Source organism: Coregonus clupeaformis, chromosome 24, assembly GCF_020615455.1.
Source record: "Coregonus clupeaformis isolate EN_2021a chromosome 24, ASM2061545v1, whole genome shotgun sequence".
Lineage (NCBI taxonomy): Eukaryota > Metazoa > Chordata > Actinopteri > Salmoniformes > Salmonidae > Coregonus > Coregonus clupeaformis.
In genome coordinates, this window is record NC_059215.1 from 53,529,966 (window position 1) to 53,550,068 (window position 20,103).

The 20,103-nt window shown below is 45.9% G+C and overlaps 1 protein-coding gene across 2 annotated transcripts in view; it reads left to right on the forward strand.

The window, feature by feature from the left end:
- The window catches only part of dip2ba (disco-interacting protein 2 homolog Ba), an 81,694-nt gene that overhangs the window by 39,692 nt on the left and 21,899 nt on the right, over positions 1-20,103 (forward strand). Inside the window, exons 6-18 of one of the 2 annotated variants that reach the window (XM_041845454.2) lie at positions 5,919-6,065; positions 8,513-8,524; positions 9,955-10,074; positions 10,306-10,503; positions 10,735-10,826; positions 11,320-11,430; positions 11,643-11,766; positions 12,767-12,876; positions 15,668-15,770; positions 18,675-18,833; positions 19,298-19,417; positions 19,751-19,865; positions 19,951-20,090. In XM_041845454.2, coding sequence (XP_041701388.1) covers positions 5,919-6,065; positions 8,513-8,524; positions 9,955-10,074; positions 10,306-10,503; positions 10,735-10,826; positions 11,320-11,430; positions 11,643-11,766; positions 12,767-12,876; positions 15,668-15,770; positions 18,675-18,833; positions 19,298-19,417; positions 19,751-19,865; positions 19,951-20,090 — 1,551 coding nt within the window. The remainder of the gene's footprint in view (positions 1-5,918; positions 6,066-8,512; positions 8,525-9,954; positions 10,075-10,305; positions 10,504-10,734; positions 10,827-11,319; positions 11,431-11,642; positions 11,767-12,766; positions 12,877-15,667; positions 15,771-18,674; positions 18,834-19,297; positions 19,418-19,750; positions 19,866-19,950; positions 20,091-20,103) is intronic. The other variant, XM_041845455.2, reaches the window with a different exon arrangement.

Consider the following 20,103-nt stretch of genomic DNA (forward strand, 5'->3'; position numbering starts at 1 on the left):
TTATCCGCCAGTCTGCACTGTCTGCACAGCGCGTTATCGACCCAGAACATATCGGTTTTTCTGCCGGAATCACTGATTCACTGGACCTTTAACACCGGATCATCGTAGCTAGATAGCTGCAATCAAATGGACATTGTTGTTGGCTAATCAGCCTCGAGCTAGCCGTGAGCCAGGCCCTTCTCCCGGCTATCTACCTCTCTGTCAACCGGACGGGACCTCCTAGTGTTGACACGGAGCCCCATCGATCCAACACGACTGGTCTGCCGACGAAATCGTCTGATGTGATTACAACAGGTTCTGCTAACCCCGGCCCGCTAGCACACGCTAGCCGTGGCCTCTTGCTTGCTAGTGCTATAGCAGCCCCCAAACTACCTCTGAACTCTCCTATTGCTGTTCACCGGACCTTATGATAACTCAGCTATACAGCTGATGCCTGCTGGACTGTTCCTGTATACGGTACCGCATCCTGTTTATGTTTTAGCCTCAGCCTAAACTTTGTTGCCATTACCAGCTGTTGTCTTAGTTCTCGAATAACACATGTGATTGCTTTATGCCTCTCTCCCATTTCAATATGCCTTGCTTATTGCTGTTTCGGTTATTTCTTATTGTACTATTTCACTGTAGATCCCCCAGCCCAGCTCAACCTGCCATAGATGGCTCCTTTGTACCACCCCCCATACACGCGGAGACGGACACAATCAGTGCCTCCAGTGATGCTATCTCTTTCATCGTTACCCAACGCTTAGATTTATCTCCACTGTACTCATATCCTTCCTTATCATTTTCTGTACATAATGCCCTGAATCTATTCTACAACGCCCGGAAACCTGCCCCTTTTTTTCTCTGTACCCAACGCACTAGAAGACCAGTACTTAAAGCCTTTAGCCGTATCCTTATTCTACTCCTCCTCTGTTCCTCTGGTGATGTAGAGGTTAACCCAGGCCCTGTAACCCCCAGTATCACTCCTACTCCCCAGGCGTTATCATTTGTTGACTTCTGTAACCGTAAAAGCATTGGTTTCTTGCACGTTAACATCCGAAGCCTCCTCCCTAAGTTTGAGTTATTCACTGCGTTAGCACACTCCGCCAACCCTGATGTCCTAGCAGTGTCTGAATCCTGGCTTAGGAAGGCCACCAAAACTTCAGAATTGTCCATCCCCAACTACAACATTTTCCGTCTCGATAGAACTGCCAAAGGGGGTGGGGTTGCAATCTACTGTAGAGATTATCCAGGTCTGTGCCCAAACAGTTTGAGCTTCTACTTCTAAAAATCCACCTTTCCAGAAATAGTCTCTCACTGTTGCCGCTTGCTACAGACCCCCCTCAGCCCCGAGCTGTGCCCTGGACACCATATGTGAACTGATTGCCCCCCATCTATCCTCAGAGTTCGTACTGCTTGGTGACCTAAACTGGGATATGCTTAACACCCCGGCCAACCTACAATCTAAACTAAACAAATTATCAACGAACCTACCAGGTACAACCCTAAATCCGTAAACATGGGTACCCTCATAGATATCATCCTGACAAATTTAACCTCTAAATACACCTCCGCTCTTTTCAACCAGGATCTCAGCGATCACTGCCTTATTGCCTGCGTCCGTAATGGGTCCCGCGGTCAAACGACCACCCCTCATCACTGTCAAACGCTCCCTAAAACACTTTAGCGAGCAGGCCTTTCTAATTGACCTGGCCCGGGTATCCTGGATGGATATTGACCTCATTCCGTCAGTAGAGGATGCCTGGTTGTTCTTTAAAAGTGCTTTCCTCTCAATCTTAAATAAGCATGCCCCATTCAAAAAATTCAGAACTAAGAACAGATATAGCCCCTGGTTGACTTGACTGCCCTTGACCAGCACAAAAACATCCTGTGGCGTACTGCATTAGCATCGAACATCCCCCGCGATATGCAACTTTTCAGGGAAGTCAGGAACCAATATACACAATCAGTTAGGAAAGCAAAGGCTAACTTTTTCAAACAGAAATTTGTATCCTGTAGCACTAACTCCAAAAAGTTTTGGGACACTGTAAAGTCCATGAAAAATAAGAGCACCTCCTCCCAACTGCCCACTGCACTGAGGCTAGGAAACACTGTCACCACCGATAAATCTACAATAATCGAGAATTTCAACAAGCATTTTGCTACAGCTGGCCATGCTTTCCACCTGGCTACCACTACCCCGGCCACCAGCTCTGCACCCTCCGCTGCAACTTGCCCATGCCCCCCCCGCTTCTCCTTCACACAAATTCAGACAGCTGATGTTCTGAAAGAGCTGAAAAATCTGGACCCCTACAAATCAGCTGGGCTAGACAATCTGGACCCTTTCTTTCTAAAATTAGCCGCTGAAATTATCGCAACCCCTATTACTAGCCTGTTCAACCTCTCTTTCGTAACGTCTGAGATCCCCAGAGATTGGAAATCTGCCGCGGTCATCCCCCTCTTCAAAGGGGGTGACACTCTAGATCCAAACTGTTACAGACCTATATCCATCCTGCCCTGCCTTTCGAAAGTATTTGAAAGCCAAGTTATCAAACAGATCACCGACCATTTCGAATCCCACCGTACCTTCTCCGCTATGCAATCCGGTTTCCGAGCTGGTCATGGGTGCACCTCAGCCACACTCAAGGTCCTAAACGATATTATAACCGCGATCGATAAAAGACAGTACTGCGCAGCCGTCTTCATCGACCTGTCCAAGGCTTTCGACTCTGTCAACCACCACATTCTTATTGGCAGACTAAATAGCCTTGGTTTCTCTAATGACTGCCTCACCTGGTTCACCAACTACTTCTCAGATAGAGTTCAATGTGTCAAATCGGAGGGCCTGTTGTCTGGACCTCTGGCCGTCTCTATGGGGGTGCCACAGGGTTCAATTCTCGGGCAGACTCTATTCTCTGTGTATATCAATGATGTTGCTCTTGCTGCTGGTGACGCTCGGATCCACCTCTTTGCGGACGACACCATTTTGTATACATCTGGCCCCTCATTGGACATTGTGTTAACAAACCTCCAAACTAGCTTCAACGCCATACAACACTCCTTCCGTAGCCTCCAACTGCTCTTAAACACTAGTAAAACTAAATGCATGCTCTTCAGCCGAACGCTGCTTGCACCCGCCCACCCGACTAGAATCACTACTCTCGGCGGGTCTGACCTAGAGTATGTGGACAACTACAAATACCTAGGTGTCTGGTTAGACTGTAAACTCTCATTCCAGACTCACAGTAAGCATCTCCAATCAAAAGTTAGATCTAGAATCGGCTTCCTATTTCGCAACAAAGCCTCCTTCACTCATGCTGCCAAACATGCCCTCGCAAAACGGACTATCCTACCGATCCTTGACTTCGGCGATGTCATTTACAAAATAGCCTCCAACACTCTACTCAGCAAATTGGATGTAGTCTATCACAGTGCCATCCGTATTGTCACCAAAGCCCCATATACTACCCACCATTGTGACCTGTACGCTCTTGTTGGCTGGCCCTAACTACATATTCATCGCCAAACCCACTGGCTCCAGGTCATCTATAAATCACTGCTAGGCAAATCCCCGTCTTACCTTAGCTCACTGGTCATCATAGCAACACCCACCCGTAGTCTGCGCTCCAGCAGGTATATCTCACTGGTCATCCCCAAAGCCAACACCTCCTTTGGCCGCCATTCCTTCCAGTTCTCTGCTGCCAATGACTGGAACGAACTGCAAAAATCTCTGAAGCTGGAGACTCTTATCTCCCTCACTAACTTTAAGCGTCAGTTGTCAGAGCAGCTTACCGATCACTGCACCTGTACACAGCCATTCTGAAATTAGCCCACCCAACTACCTCATCCCCATATTGTTATTTATTTTGCTAATTTGCACCCCAGTATCTCTATTTGCACATCATCTTTTGCACATCTATCATTCCAGTGTTAATACGAAATTTTAACTATTTTGCACATGGCCTATTTATTGCCTTACCTCCATAACTTACTACATTCGCACACACTGTATATATATTTTCTGTTTGTATTTTTGACTTTATGTTTTGTTTACCCCATATGTAACTCTGTGTTGTTGTTTTTATCGCACTGCTTTGCTTTATCTTGGCCAGGTCGCAGTTGTAAATGAGAACTTGTTCTCAACTGGCTTACCTGGTTAAATAAAGGTGGAGGAAAAAATAATAATAAGACACACACGCATACAGTGAGGGGAAAAATTATTTGATCCCCTGCTGATTTTGTACGTTTGCCCACTGACAAAGACATGATTAGTCTATAATTTTAATGGTAGGTTTATTTGAACAGTGAGAGACAGAATAACAACAAAAATATCCAGATAAACGCATGTCAAAAATGTTATAAATTGATTTGCATTTTAATGAGGGAAATAAGTATTTGACCCCTCTGCAAAACATGACTTAGTACTTGGTGGCAAAACCCTTGTTGGCAATCACAGAGGTCAGACGTTTCCTGTAGTTGGCCACCAGGCTGATGTTTGGCAACTCGAACCTTCAGCTCCCTCCACAGATTTTCTATGGGATTAAGGTCTGGAGACTGGCTAGGCCACTCCAGGACCTTAATGTGCTTCTTCTTGAGCCACTCCTTTGTTGCCTTGGCCGTGTGTTTTGGGTCATTGTCATGCTGGAATACCCATCCACGACCCATTTTCAGTGCCCTGGCTGAGGGAAGGAGGTTCTCACCCAAGATTTGACAGTACATGGCCCCGTCCATCGTCCCTTTGATGCGGTGAAGTTGTCCTGTCCCCTTAGCAGAAAAAGACCCCCAAAGCATAATGTTTCCACCTCCATGTTTGACGGTGGGGATGGTGTTCTTGGGGTCATAGGCAGCATTCCTCCTCCTCCAAATACGGCGAGTTGAGTTGATGCCAAAGAGCTCGATTTTGGTCTCATCTGACCACAACACTTTCACCCAGTTCTCCTCTGAATCATTCAGATGTTCATTGGCGAACTTCAGACGGGCCTGTATATGTGCTTTCTTGAGCAGAGGGACCTTGCGGGTGCTGCAGAATTTCAGTCCTTCACGACGTAGTGTGTTACCAATTGTTTTCTTGGTGACTATGGTCCCTGCTGCCTTGAGATCATTGACACGATCCTCCCGTGTAGTTCTGGGCTGATTCCTCACCGTTCTCATGATCATTGCAACTCCACGAGGTGAGATCTTGCATGGAGCCCCAGGCCGAGGGAGATTGACAGTTCTTTTGTGTTTCTTCTATTTGTGAATAATCGCACCAACTGTTGTCACCTTCTCACCAAGCTGCTTGGCGATGGTCTTGTAGCCCATTCCAGCCTTGTGTAGGTCTATAATCTTGTCCCTGACATCCTTGGAGAGCTCTTTGGTATTGGCCATGGTGGAGAGTTTGGAATCTGATTGATTGATTGCTTCTGTGGACAGGTGTCGTTTATGCAGGTAACAAGCTGAGATTAGGAGCACTCCCTTTAAGAGTGTGCTCCTAATCTCAGCTCGTTACCTGTATAAAGACACCTGGGAGCCAGAAATCTTTCTGATTGAGAGGGGGTCAAATACTTATTTCCCTCATTAAAATACAAATCAATTTATAACATTTTTGACATGCGTTTTTCTGGATGTTGTTGTTGTTATTCTGTCTCTCACTGTTCAAATAAACCTACCATTAAAATTATAGACTGATCATTTCTTTGTCAGTGGGCAAACGTACAAAATCAGCAGGGGATCAAATACTTTTTTCCCTCACTGTAGGTAAGACAAACAAACAAACAAACGGCCACGCATGCGTATGTTAACCCACACAGACACCCCTCTGTAAGTCTAACATCCTGCAATTTAACAGGGGTGGATGACAGACAACACAGGTTTAGGGGTCCTATAGAATATAACTTAAGATAAGTAAACCTTAACATCTGAGTGTCTAACTGTCCCCTCCTCTCCACCCTTTCCTCCAGAGAACAGTGTCCCCCCAGACGTGACGTCCTCCACCCCTGAGAGGGGTACAAGGGTGGACTCCAGAGTGGACCTGCCCCCCAATGCTATGCCCAGGGCGATGCCCCGAGGACAGAGCCGCACTAGCATGCTGGATACCACCGCTGACGGTATGCACACACACACTGCAGAACACACTGCAGAACACACTGTAGAACAGCAACACACTGTAGAACACACTGTAGAACAGCAACACACTGTAGAACACGCTGCAGAACAGTAACACACTGCAGAACACACCGCAGAACAGCAACACACTGTAGAACAGCAACACACTGTAGAACACACTGTAAAACAGCAACACACTGTAGAACACGCTGCAGAACAGTAACACACTGCAGAACACACCGCAGAACAGTAACACACTGCAGAACACACCGCAGAACAGCAACACACTGCAGAACACACTGTAGAACCGCAACACACTGTAGAACACACTGTAAAACAGCAACACACTGTAGAACACGCTTCAGAACAGCAACACACTGCAGAACACACCGCAGAACAGTAACACACTGTAGAACACACTGTAGAACAGCAACACACTGCAGAACAGCAACACACTGTAGAACACACTGTAGAACAGCAACACACTGTAGAACACACTGTAGAACAGCAACACACTGTAGAACACACCGCAGAACAGCAACACACTGCAGAACACACTGTAGAACAGCAACACACTGTAGAACACACTGTAAAACAGCAACACACTGTAGAACAGCAACACACTGTAGAACAGCAACACACTGTAGAACACACTGTAGAACAGTAACACACTGCAGAACACACCGCAGAACAGTAACACACTGTAGAACAGCAACACACTGCAGAACAGCAACACACTGTAGAACACACTGTAGAACAGCAACACACTGTAGAACCGCAACACACTGTAGAACACACTGTAGAACAGCAACACACTGTAGAACCGCAACACACTGTAGAACACACTGTAGAACAGCAACACACTGTAGAACCGCAACACACTGTAGAACACACTGTAGAACAGCAACACACTGCAGAGCAGTAACACACTGCAGAACACACTGTAGAACAGCAACACACTGCAGAACACACTGTAGAACAGGAACACACTGCAGAACACACTGCAGAACAGTAACACACTGTAGAACAGCAACACACTGCAGAACAGCAACACACTGTAGAACACACTGTAGAACAGCAACACACTGTAGAACCGCAACACACTGTAGAACAGCAACACACTGTAGAACCACAACACACTGTAGAACACACTGTAGAACAGCAACACACTGCAGAGCAGTAACACACTGCAGAACACACTGTAGAACAGCAACACACTGCAGAACACACTGTAGAACAGGAACACACTGCAGAACACACTGCAGAACAGTAACACACTGTAGAACAGCAACACACTGTAGAACACACTGCAGAACACACTGCAGAACAGTAACACACTGTAGAACACACTGCAGAACAGCAACACACTGTAGAACACACTGCAGAACAGCAACACACTGCAGAACAGCAACACACTGTAGAACACACTGCAGAACAGCAACACACTGTAGAACACACTGCAGAACAGCAACACACTGTAGAACACACTGCAGAACAGCAACACACTGTAGAACACACCGCAGAACAGTAACACACTGTAGAACACACTGCAGAACAGCAACACACTGCAGAACACACTGCAGAACAGCAACACACTGTAGAACAGCAACACACTGCAGAACACGCTGCAGAACAGCAACACACTGTAGAACAGCAACACACTGCAGAACACACTGTAGAACAGCAACACACTGTAGAACAGCAACACACTGTAGAACAGCAACACACTGTAGAACAGCAACACACTGTAGAACAGCAACACACTGTAGAACACACTGTAGAACAGCAACACACTGTAGAACACACTGCAGAACAGCAACACACTGTAGAACACACTGTAGAACAGCAACACACTGCAGAACAGCAACACACTGTAGAACACACTGTAGAACAGCAACACACTGCAGAACAGCAACACACTGTAGAACACACTGTAGAACAGCAACACACTGTAGAACAGCAACACACTGTAGAACACACTGTAGAACAGCAACACACTGCAGAACACACTGTAGAACAGCAACACACTGCAGAACACACTGTAGAACAGCAACACACTGCAGAACACACTGCAGAACAGCAACACACTGTAGAACAGCAACACACTGTAGAACACACTGTAGAACAGCAACACACTGCAGAACACACTGTAGAACAGCAACACACTGCAGAACAGCAACACACTGCAGAACACACTGTATAACACACCGCAGAACAGTGACACTGCAGAATGTTACGAGCACACACGGCAGTAGACTGGTAAAACCTATCTTTTTTAATAATCTATTTTTACTCAGAGATAATGGTACATTGACAAGACAACATTAAATGAATCTCACCCTCATCCTCATTCCAGTTGTGTTGAGAATGCTGCTAACATGCTATATTTTGTTCTTTTTTGGGGTGATCTGTTTTTCTGCCGTACGTGTCATGTCTTTCATTACAAAAGGAAAGAGAAAAGGTAATATGAATCCAAAGGGAAGGGGTCTGGGGAGGGGCGATGGAGGGATTCCAATCAGCTTGCTTTGCCACCTCGTCTGTCGTCTGTCTATCCTGTCTGTTGGTCTACTCTTCACAGAGAGAAATACCGTTCTGTTTTTAACCCTGACTTTAGTTCTACTGTATCTACGTGTGCTGCTTTCAAAGCGCAGGCCATGTTGACCCTTAACTCAGTTTGTGTGTGTGCAGTTGTGCTTGTGTTGTGTTTGTGTCTCTGTATAATCGTGACTGTGTGTGTGTCTATGCTCGCTTGTGTCTATGATCATGTGTGTAACTCCCTACCTCTGTCCTGCCTCTACCTCTGTCCTGCCTCTACCTCTGTCCTGCCTCTACCTCTGTCCTGCCTCTACCTCTGTCCTGCCTCTACCTCTGTCCTGCCTCTACCTCTGTCCTGCTTCTACCTCTACCTCTGTCCTGCCTCTACCTCTGTCCTGCCTCTACCTCTGTCCTGCCTCTACCTCTGTCCTGCCTCTACCTCTGTCCTGCCTCTACCTCTACCTCGCCTCTACCTCTGTCCTGCCTCTACCTCTGTCCTGCCTCTACCTCTGTCCTGCCTCTACCTCTGTCCTGCCTCTACCTCTACCTCTGTCCTGCCTCTACCTCTGTCCTGCCTCTACCTCTGTCCTGCCTCTACCTCTGTCCTGCCTCTACCTCTGTCCTGCCTCTACCTCTGTCCTGCCTCTGCCTCTACCTCTGTCCTGCCTCTACCTCTGTCCTGCCTCTACCTCTGTCCTGCCTCTACCTCTGTCCTGCCTCTACATCTGTCCTGCCTCTACCTCTGTCCTGCCTCTACCTCTGTCCTGCCTCTACCTCTGTCCTGCCTCTACCTCTGTCCTGCCTCTACCTCTGTCCTGCCTCTGCCTCTACCTCTGTCCTGCCTCTACCTCTGTCCTGCCTCTACCTCTGTCCTGCCTCTACCTCTGTCCTGCCTCTACATCTGTCCTGCCTCTACCTCTGTCCTGTCTCTACCTCTGTCCTGCCTTTACCTCTGTCCTGCCTCGACCTCTACCTCTGTCCTGCCTCTACCTCTACCTCTGTCCTGCCTCTACCTCTGTCCTGCCTCGACCTCTGTCCTGCCTCTACCTCTGTCCTGCCTCTACCTCTGTCCTGCCTCTACCTCTACCTCTGTCCTGCCTCTACCTCTACCTCTGTCCTGCCTCTACCTCTACCTCTGTCCTGCCTCTACCTCTGTCCTGCCTCTACCTCTGTCCTGCCTCTACCTCTGTCCTGCCTCTACCTCTACCTCTGTCCTGCCTCTGCCTCTACCTCTGTCCTGCCTCTACCTCTGTCCTGCCTCTACCTCTGTCCTGCCTCTACCTCTACCTCTGTCCTGCCTCTGCCTCTACCTCTGTCCTGCCTCTACCTCTGTCCTGCCTCTACCACCATGTCCAGGTGTACCAGTAAACAGCCGTGTGTCCACTAAGATCCAGCAGCTGCTCAACACTCTGAAACGGCCCAAGAGACCTCCACTCAGTGAGTTCTTCCTGGACGACTCAGAGGAGATCGTAGAGGGTAAGATGCATAGGACCTGCTCCAGTACTTTAAATAATATTCCAACATTTCTCCCCGCTTCCTGAAAATGATGTAATAAATGAAAAGCAGATATCTAACTATTTTATTTGCCTTTTATTAAACCAGTAGAGAACTCAACTTTACTCCTCTTTAATAAAACATTTTTCTTCATTTCCTCCTTCCATCCCTCTTTCCTCACCTATCCATCCCGTCCCTTTCTCCTCTCTGTAGTGCCCCAGCCGGACCCCAACACCCCCAGGCCAGAGGGCCGTCAGATCATCCCAGTGAAGGGGGAGCCCCTGGGGGTGGTCAGTAACTGGCCCCCGGCTCTGCAGGCTGCCCTGGCACGATGGGGGGCTACACAGGCCAAGAGCCCCGCTCTCACCGCCCTGGACGTTACCGGGAAACCCCTCTACACGCTGACATACGGTAGGTCTCACCATCTGAAATGGCCCTATATAGCAGGGAATAAGGAGACTTTTCAGGCTAACCCACAGTCTCAGATCATACTTCTTTACTTTATAACTAATGTTATGTAGTTCATCTGCTCAAAAGATCACCCTCCTCTCAGTCAATCTATGGAGATCTGAGGTCATTTAATCTCCTCTGAGAAATTGCTCTTGTGACCGTGGTGTATCTCCCCTTCTCTCTCTCTCTCAGGTAAACTGTGGAGCCGCAGTCTGAAGCTGGCCTACACTCTGTTAAACAAACTGGGCACTAAGAATGAACCTGTCCTGAGACCTGGAGATACGGTAAGTGACAAAAACACACAGCTATTCAGACGAAATGACTTCACCTCTTCATCAATTCTGTCCTTCACACTTTACCACATTGATTGATCTTTATTTAAAAACATGATCTGTGTCTTCTCGATGCATTGCACAGACAACACAATAAGCTATGTAAGATATTCCCCATTGTGACGCAGGTTGACGTTTATTGTCATGAATCTTGCCCTGGAGGCAGAACTGAGCGATTTCCACTAGATGGGCCAGCTGCAAAGTCAAAATTGGCTATATCGTAAAATGTCATGAAAGGAAATATTCACTTTTTGGTCTTAATTTAGGGTTAGGCATTAGGGTTAGCAGTGTGGTTAGGTTTAAAATCAGATTTTCTGGCTTTGTGGCTGTGCCAGTTAGTGACCACTCTGCAGAGCTGCCTCCAGTACATGAGTCATCCCAGTAAATGCCAACCTTCCATTGTGACGTACTGTCTGAAACTGTACTGTGTGTGTCTGTCCCCTAGGTGGCGCTGGTGTACCCTAACACTGACCCTGCGATGTTCTGGGTGGCTTTCTATGGCTGTCTCCTAGCAGAGGTCATCCCTGTACCTATAGAGGTGCCACTGTCTCGACAGGTAAGGACTGCAATGCCCACTTCAAATTGTATTTATCTAACCAGAATAAAATCCCTTGATATTAAAAATAAATACAAATAATCGATGGAGACCTGGCAAGATTCACCCCCTCAGCAGGAGAACACAGCAAAATACAGTGGCATTTAAAAAGTAATGATTTAGATTTTCTTTGTGTCATTTTCTAACTGTTATCTTTGTGTTTCACAACCCAGGACGCAGGCAGTCTTCAGATTGGCTTCCTATTGGGCAGCTGTGGGGTGGACCTCGCCCTGACCAGTGAGATCTGTCTTAAAGGACTGCCCAAGACTCCCCAGGGAGAGATCATGCAGTTCAAAGGTCAGCACACATGCACACACTGCTGGCGTTGCTGGTAGATGGCCATTAGTATATCCATTGGCAGTTATGTGGATAGGTAGATGTCCATTGGCAGTTATGTGGATAGGTAGATGTCCATTGTCAGTTATGTGGATAGGTAGATGTCCATTGGCAGTTATGTGGATAGGTAGATGTCCATTGGCAGTTATGTGGATAGGTAGATGTCCATTGTCAGTTATGTGGATAGGTAGATGTCCATTGGCAGTTATGTGGATAGGTAGATGTCCATTGGCAGTTATGTGGATAGGTAGATGTCCATTGGCAGTTATGTGGATAGGTAGATGTCCATTGGCAGTTATGTGGATAGGTAGATGTCCATTGTCAGTTATGTGGATAGGTAGATGTCCATTGTCAGTTATGTGGATAGGTAGATGTCCATTGGCAGTTATGTGGATAGGTAGATGTCCATTGGCAGTTATGTGGATAGGTAGATGTCCATTGTCAGTTATGTGGATAGGTAGATGTCCATTGTCAGTTATGTGGATAGGTAGATGTCCATTGGCAGTTATGTGGATAGGTAGATGTCCATTGGCAGTTATGTGGATAGGTAGATGTCCATTGGCAGTTATGTGGATAGGTAGATGTCCATTGTCAGTTATGTGGATAGGTAGATGTCCATTGGCAGTTATGTGGATAGGTAGATGTCCATTGGCAGTTATGTGGATAGGTAGATGTCCATTGGCAGTTATGTGGATAGGTAGATGTCCATTGGCAGTTATGTGGATAGGTAGATGTCCATTGGCAGTTATGTGGATAGGTAGATGTCCATTGGCAGTTATGTGGATAGGTAGATGTCCATTGTCCCATACATATAGGTGTGTGCACACTAATGGTCCTAATGCCACCTTTTAATAGCTACAACATTTCCATCCAAGGTGGATCTTTGTCCAGTCATCAAACTGACTTCTAGTAATGCCCTGTGTATCCATTATGCTGATGGTGTTGTTGTTCTGCCTCCCAGGTTGGCCCCGTATGAAGTGGGTTGTGACGGACACCAAGTACCTGACCAAGCCCTCGAAAGACTGGCAGCCCCACATCCCCACAGCCAACACAGACACAGCTTACATCGAGGTGAGACATGTCCACAGACACAGCTTACATAGAGGTGAGACATGTCCACAGACACAGCTTACATCGAGGTGAGACATGTCCACAGACACAGTTTACATCGAGGTGAGACATGTCCACAGACACAGCTTACATCGAGGTGAGACATATCCACAGACACAGCTTACATCGAGGTGAGACATATCCACAGACACAGCTTACATCGAGGTGAGACATGTCCACAGACACAGCTTACATCGAGGTGAGACATATCCACAGACACAGCTTACATCGAGGTGAGACATGTCCACAGACACAGCTTACATAGAGGTGAGACATATCCACAGACACAGCTTACATCGAGGTGAGACATGTCCACAGACACAGCTTACATAGAGGTGAGACATGTCCACAGACACAGCTTACATAGAGGTGAGACATGTCCACAGACACAGCTTACATCGAGGTGAGACATATCCACAGACACAGCTTACATCGAGGTGAGACATATCCACAGACACAGCTTACATCGAGGTGAGACATATCCACAGACACAGCTTACATAGAGGTGAGACATGTCCACAGACACAGCTTACATCGAGGTGAGACATGTCCACAGACACAGCTTACATCGAGGTGAGACATATCCACAGACACAGCTTACATCGAGGTGAGACATGTCCACAGACACAGCTTACATAGAGGTGAGGCATGTCCACAGACACAGCTTACATCGAGGTGAGACATGTCCACAGACACAGCTTACATCGAGGTGAGACATGTCCACAGACACAGCTTACATCGAGGTGAGACATGTCCACAGACACAGCTTACATTCTAGGTGAGACATGTCCACAGACACAGCTTACATCGAGGTGAGACATGTCCACAGACACAGCTTACATCGAGGTGAGACATGTCCACAGACACAGCTTACATCGAGGTGTGACATGTCCACAGACACAGCTTACATCGAGGTGTGACATGTCCAGACCATTATGTGTGTATTTTATGGAAATGTGTGTTTTTTTATGCTAGTTTGTCTTTTGAGCTCACGCAACCCACAAGGCTCACGCAACCCACAAGGCTCACGCAACCCACATGTCGGATAAACAATTTCACAAATTCAGCTGTTTTTAATCTTTGCTTACAATTTTTTTCGTTATGTATACATTATTTAGTGTTTACACTTCCAAATTGTCAGGAAAAATTATATTTATAATAAAAATAACCCTCCTTTTTCCTTGATCTCCTTCCTATTGTTATTATTACTATTATTATGATCATCATTGTAATGTCATTATCATTAGTAGGCTTAGTATAGCAGCCTTGTATAACCACCATCGAGCTGTAGGCCTAAGAGCGCATCCTGTTTAGTCTTTAATACCGTAACTTACTTAGGCCTATATTTCAATACTTATATAGGCTACTGTATCAATCAATTATTTAATTGTTTATGTCATCACACAGCATACGAGTCATTCATGATTTGAAATGCAATCAATAATTTTAGTTTTTAAATAAAATAAAGTGACCATTGGATAATTAGCGTAAACAATAAATAGGCCTGAACTGTTCCATTTCGGCAAATGCATTCACGAATGAATGTGACTGTTTTTAGTCTTTGCTGTAATAAAGGCTTTACAAAAAAACAAAAAAAAACATTACAACAGACTCTCTGGGACGGTATAATTTATTAAGTGTTGTTTACATTGTTCCAAACGGTCAGAAAAATTATATTGTAATCTAACAGCACCTGTTTGGCACACATAATATGCACGCAGCGCTTGCTCCTTACCTTATTTTTCTTGATCTCCAGTATTTTCCACAACTAGTCAAAACAAAAAAGTATGAAAAATGTATGCACTCACTTAACTGTAAGTCGCTCTGGATAAGAGCGTCTGCTAAATGACTAAAATGTAATTCCACACATCTGACTTCCCCTTTACCTCCTGAGCAACCAGTAAACATTCTCCCGTTTCGAGTTTATTTGTCACGTCCTCTGCATCCATTTTGCTGTCACATTTGTTACGGTGTGGTCCTCTGTAGCTCAATTGGTAGAGCATGGCGCTTGTAACGCCAGGGTACTGGGTTCGATCCCCGGGACTACCCATACGTAAAAATGTATGCACACATGACTGTAAGTCGCTTTGGATAAAAGCGTCTGCTAAATGGCATATTATTATTATTATTATTATTATTATTATTATTATAACCAATTTATTGATGTGATTATGATATGCTATAGGTCAGGCCATATTGGATGCATACATGTGTCACGTAAAGAGACCATGGGTTGAGGGAATAGGGAATGTTTATCCTAAACAAATTAGGGATTTCGGTAACAACTTTTCAGTCAGACATGGCCATAATTATGTTGCAGCTTCAGCAACACGGACAGCGCGACACACACTGTTGATGTTCTGTGGTGGTCTCTGCAGCTGGGAGGAGAGTGAGACAACGGGTGCTAGTCACACAGTCACTCGCTGTCTTTTGTTTTAACACAGAGCAGAAAGTCTGAGCCAGGACCAGCACAATCAAATCAATTGCGGTCGGACTCCCTCTAGTCATTTGTGTGTCTTAATTATTTCATTAAGCGGTTCGCTTAAAGCATCAGACAAGCACAGTGCATATAGTTGATTTGATTAAAACACATAGTCTATATATGGAAAAATATGTTTTTGGTCGAAAGAACAGACGACTCTTGGTCGACCAAGATTTGTTTTTAGTCGGGGACAGCCCTAGTGTCGCTGATTATTTTGTGATTGTGTTTATTTCTTCAACTCTGATTGTGTGTGTTGTTGTGCTCTCCCAGTACAAGGCCAGTAAAGAGGGGACAGTGATGGGAGTAGCCGTGTCTAAGATAGCCTTGCTGACACACTGCCAGGCCCTGACACAGGCCTGCAACTACTGTGAAGGTCAGTACATGATTAACACACACCAGAGGAGGCTGGTGGGAGGAGCTATAGGACCGTTCTATTTATTCCATTCCAGTCTTTACAATGAGCCCGTCTCTCTCTCTCTCTCTCTCTCTCTCTCTCTCTCTCTCTCTCTCTCTCTCTCCATGTCTCTCTCTCTCTCTCACTCCCCCTCTCTCTCTGTCTCTCTCTCTCCCTCTCTCTCTATCTCTCTCTCTCTCTGTCTATCTCTCTCTCTCTCTCTCTCTCTCTCTCTCTCTCCATGTCTCTCTCTCTCTCTCACTCTCTCTCTCTCTCCCTCTCTCTCTATCTCTCTCTCTCTCTGTCTATCCCTCTCTCTCTCTCTCTCTCTCTCTCTCTCTCTCTGTCTCTGTCTCTCTGTCTCTCTCTCTCTCTTTCTCCCCCCTCTCTCTGTCTCTCCCCCCCTCGCTCCCTCTCTCTCCCCCCTCGCTCCCTCTGTCTCTCTCTCTGTCTCTGTCTCTCTCTCTCACTCTCTCCCTCTCTCCCCTCTCCCCTCTCTCTCTCTCTCTCTCTCTCTCTCTCTCTCTCTCTCTCTCTCTCTCTCTCTCTCTCTCTCTCTCGCTCCCTCTCCCTCTCTCTCTCTCTCTCTCTCTCTCTCTCTCTCTCTCTCTCTCTCTCTCTCTCTCTTTCATATATATACAGTTGAAGTTGGATGTTTACATACACTTAGGTTGGAGTCATTAAAACTTGTTTTTCAACCACTCCACAAATGTCTTGTTAACAAACTATAGTTTTGGCAAGTCGGTTAGGACATCTACTTTGTGCATGACACAAGTAATTTTTCCAACAATTGTTTACAGACAGATTATTTCACTTATAATTCACTGTATCACAATTCCAGTGGGTCAGAAGTTTACATACACTAAGTTGACTGTGCCTTTAAACAGCTTGGAACATTCCAGAAAATGATGTCATGCTTTAGAAGCTTCTGATAGGCTAATTGACATCATTTGAGTCATTTGGAGGTGTACCTGTCGATTTATTTCAAGGCCTACCTTCAAACTCAGTGCCTCTTTGCTTGACATCATGGGAAAATCTAAAGAAATCAGCCTTAGAAAACAAATTGTAGACCTCCACAAGTCTGGTTCATGCTTAGGAGCGATTTCCAAATGCCTGAAGGTACCACGTTCATCTGTACAAATAATAGTACGCAAGTATAAACACCATGGGACCACGCAGTCGTCATACCGCTCAGGAAGGAGACGCACTCTGTCTCCTAGAGATGAACGTACTTTGGTGCAAAAAGTGCAAATCAATCCCAGAACAACAGCAAAGGACCTTGTGAAAATGCTGGAGGAAACGGGTACAAAAGTATCTATATCCACAATATAAAACGAGTCCTAAATCGACATAACCTGAAAGGCCGCTCAGCAAGGAAGAAGCCACTGCTCCAAAACCGCCATAAAAAAAGCCAGACTACAGTTTGCAACTGCACATGGGGACAAAAATCTTACTTTTTGGAGAAATGTCCTCTGGTCTGATGAAACAAAAATATAACTGAAAAAGGTGGTTGCTTGCAAGCCGAAGAACACCATCCCAACCGTGCTACACGGGGGTGGCAGCATCATGCTGTGGGGGTGCTTTGCTGCAGGAGGGACTGGTCCACTTCACAAAATAGATGGCATCATGAGGAAGGAAAATTATGTGGATGTATTGAAGCAACATCTCAAGACATCAGTCAGGAAGCTTGGTCGCAAATGGGTCTTCCAAATGGACAATGACCCGAAGCATACTTCCAAAGTTGTGGCAAAATGGCTTAAGTACAACAAAGTCAAGGTATTGGAGTGGCCATCACAAAGCCCTGACCTCAATCCTATAGAAAATGTTTAGGCAGAACTGAAAAAGTGTGTGCGAGCAAGGAGGCCTACAAACCTGACTCAGTTACACCAGCTCTGTCAGGAGGAATGGGCCAAAATTCACCCAACTTATTGTGGGAAGCTTGTGGAAGGCTACCCGAAATGTTTGACCCAAGTTAAACAATTTAAAGGCAATGCTACTAAATACTAATTGAGTGTATGTAAACTTCTGACCCACTGGGAATGTGATGAAATAAATGAAAGCTGAAATAAAACATTATCTTTACTATTATTCTAACATTTCACATTCTTAAAATAAAGTAGTGATCCTAACTGACCTAAGACAGGGAATTTGTACTAGGATTAAATGTCAGGAATTGTGAAAAACGTAGTTTAAATGTATTTGGCTAAGGTGTATGTAAACTGTCGACTTCAACTGTGTTTGTGTATATTCAGATCAGCTGTTAGACAAAGGACACTTTAGCCTCTGTGGATTCCCCTCAAGGGATCTAATGTTCTCTGAGACAGAGAAAGGGCACTTTAGCCTCTCTCTGTCTCAGAGAACATTAGATCCCTTGAGGGGAATCCACAGAGGGAGGGAGGGAGGGAGGGAGGCAGGCAGGCAGGCAAATTTTAAATTGTTTAACTTGGGTCAAACGTTTCGGGTAGCCTTCCACAAGCTTCCCACAATAAGTTGGGTGAATTTTGGCCCATTCCTCCTGACAGAGCTGGTGTAACTGAGTCAGGTTTGTAGGCCTCCTTGCTCGCACACACTTTTTCAGTTCTGCCTACACATTTTCTATAGGATTGAGGTCAGGGCTTTGTGATTTATAACATTTTTGACATGCGTTTTTCTGGATTTTTTTGTTGTTATTCTGTCTCTCACTGTTAAAATAAACCTACCATTAAAATTATAGACTGATCATTTCTTTGTCAGTGGGCAAACGTACAAAATCAGCAGGGGATCAAATACTTTTTTTCCCTCACTGTATGTATCTTTAACCTTTGAAATGTTCCAATTCTTTCTGACTGTAATGTGATTTGTGTATTGAAATAAAGTATTTAAAATGTGTGTGTCCTCTCTCAGGAGAAACGTTGGTCAACGTGCTGGACTGTAAGAAGGACATGGGCTTGTGGCACGGGGTGCTAACCAGTGTCATGAACAGGATCCACACCATCACTGTACCCTACGCTGTCATGAAGGCCTGTCCCATGTCCTGGGTGCAGAGAGTCCACATACACAAAGGTAAGGCCACCGTTAGCCTTAGCTTTTTTATTGTAAATTGCATAGAGACTAGCACGCATTAGCATCCTAAACTGTATACTATGGATTAAGGTAGTCAGGGTCGGGTTCATTAGGAAAGAAGGCGTTGTCCGACGGAACATGATATTAGCTCCCTTGTTTCAGACTGTTTTTCTTCTCAGTTTCGTGCCTAATGAACATGACTCAGATGATTAGGGATTAGCATTAACACTACTATGTGTTGAGGCGATGAGATGTGAGCTGTCCCTCTTGTTTCGTGCCTAATGAACATGACTCAGATGATTAGGGATTAGCATTAACACTACTATGTGTTGAGGCGATGAGATGTGAGCTGTCCCTCTTGTTTCGTGCCTAATGAACATGACTCAGATGATTAGGGATTAGCATTAACACTACTATGTGTTGAGGCGATGAGATGTGAGCTGTCCCTTGTTTCTCCCCTGCAGCACGTGTCGCCGTGGTGAAGTGTCGTGACCTCCACTGGGCTATGATGGCTCACAGAGACCAGAGAGACACCAACCTGTCCTCCATACGCATGCTCATAGTAGCTGATGGAGCCAACCCCTGTGAGTCATTCACACTCACACACACACACACACACACACACACAGACACACACAGGGACCAGAGACACACCAACCTGTCCTGTGAGTCACGTATACATAGCAGCCGTGACTCATGATTGCTTTATCTATTCCCCAAACTATTATTTGTCCTTTCATTGACCTTTCAGAGTCTTCAAGCGGTGCCCTGCCTCTATTGGTACACTATGATATGTATTTTTAGATGCAGTGCACACAACTTGCAAGAAACACATCTGATCCGGTCAATTGGATTCCTATAATCGGTTTGATTCTGAAGAGGGAAGCACATTGTTGACACTTTGTGCTGTCTTTCAGGGTCTGTGTCATCGTGCGACGCCTTCCTCAACGTGTTCCAGTCTCATGGGTTAAAGCCGGAGGTCATCTGCCCCTGTGCCTCCTCTCCTGAAGGTCTCACTGTGGCTATACGCAGGTAATACAACATACAGCTCTGTCTCTTTCTCAGATTCTCTCTCATTCACACTACACTGAGATCTTCCTCCCCCCCCTCCCTCCAGGCCTGGTGCCCGTGGTACAGCCCTCCCTGCCAGGGCCATTCTCTCCATGGGCGGGCTGAGTCATGGGGTCATCAGGGTCAACACAGAGGATAAGAACTCTGCCCTCACTGTACAGGACGTGGGTCATGTGATGCCTGGAGGTACGCCACTCAC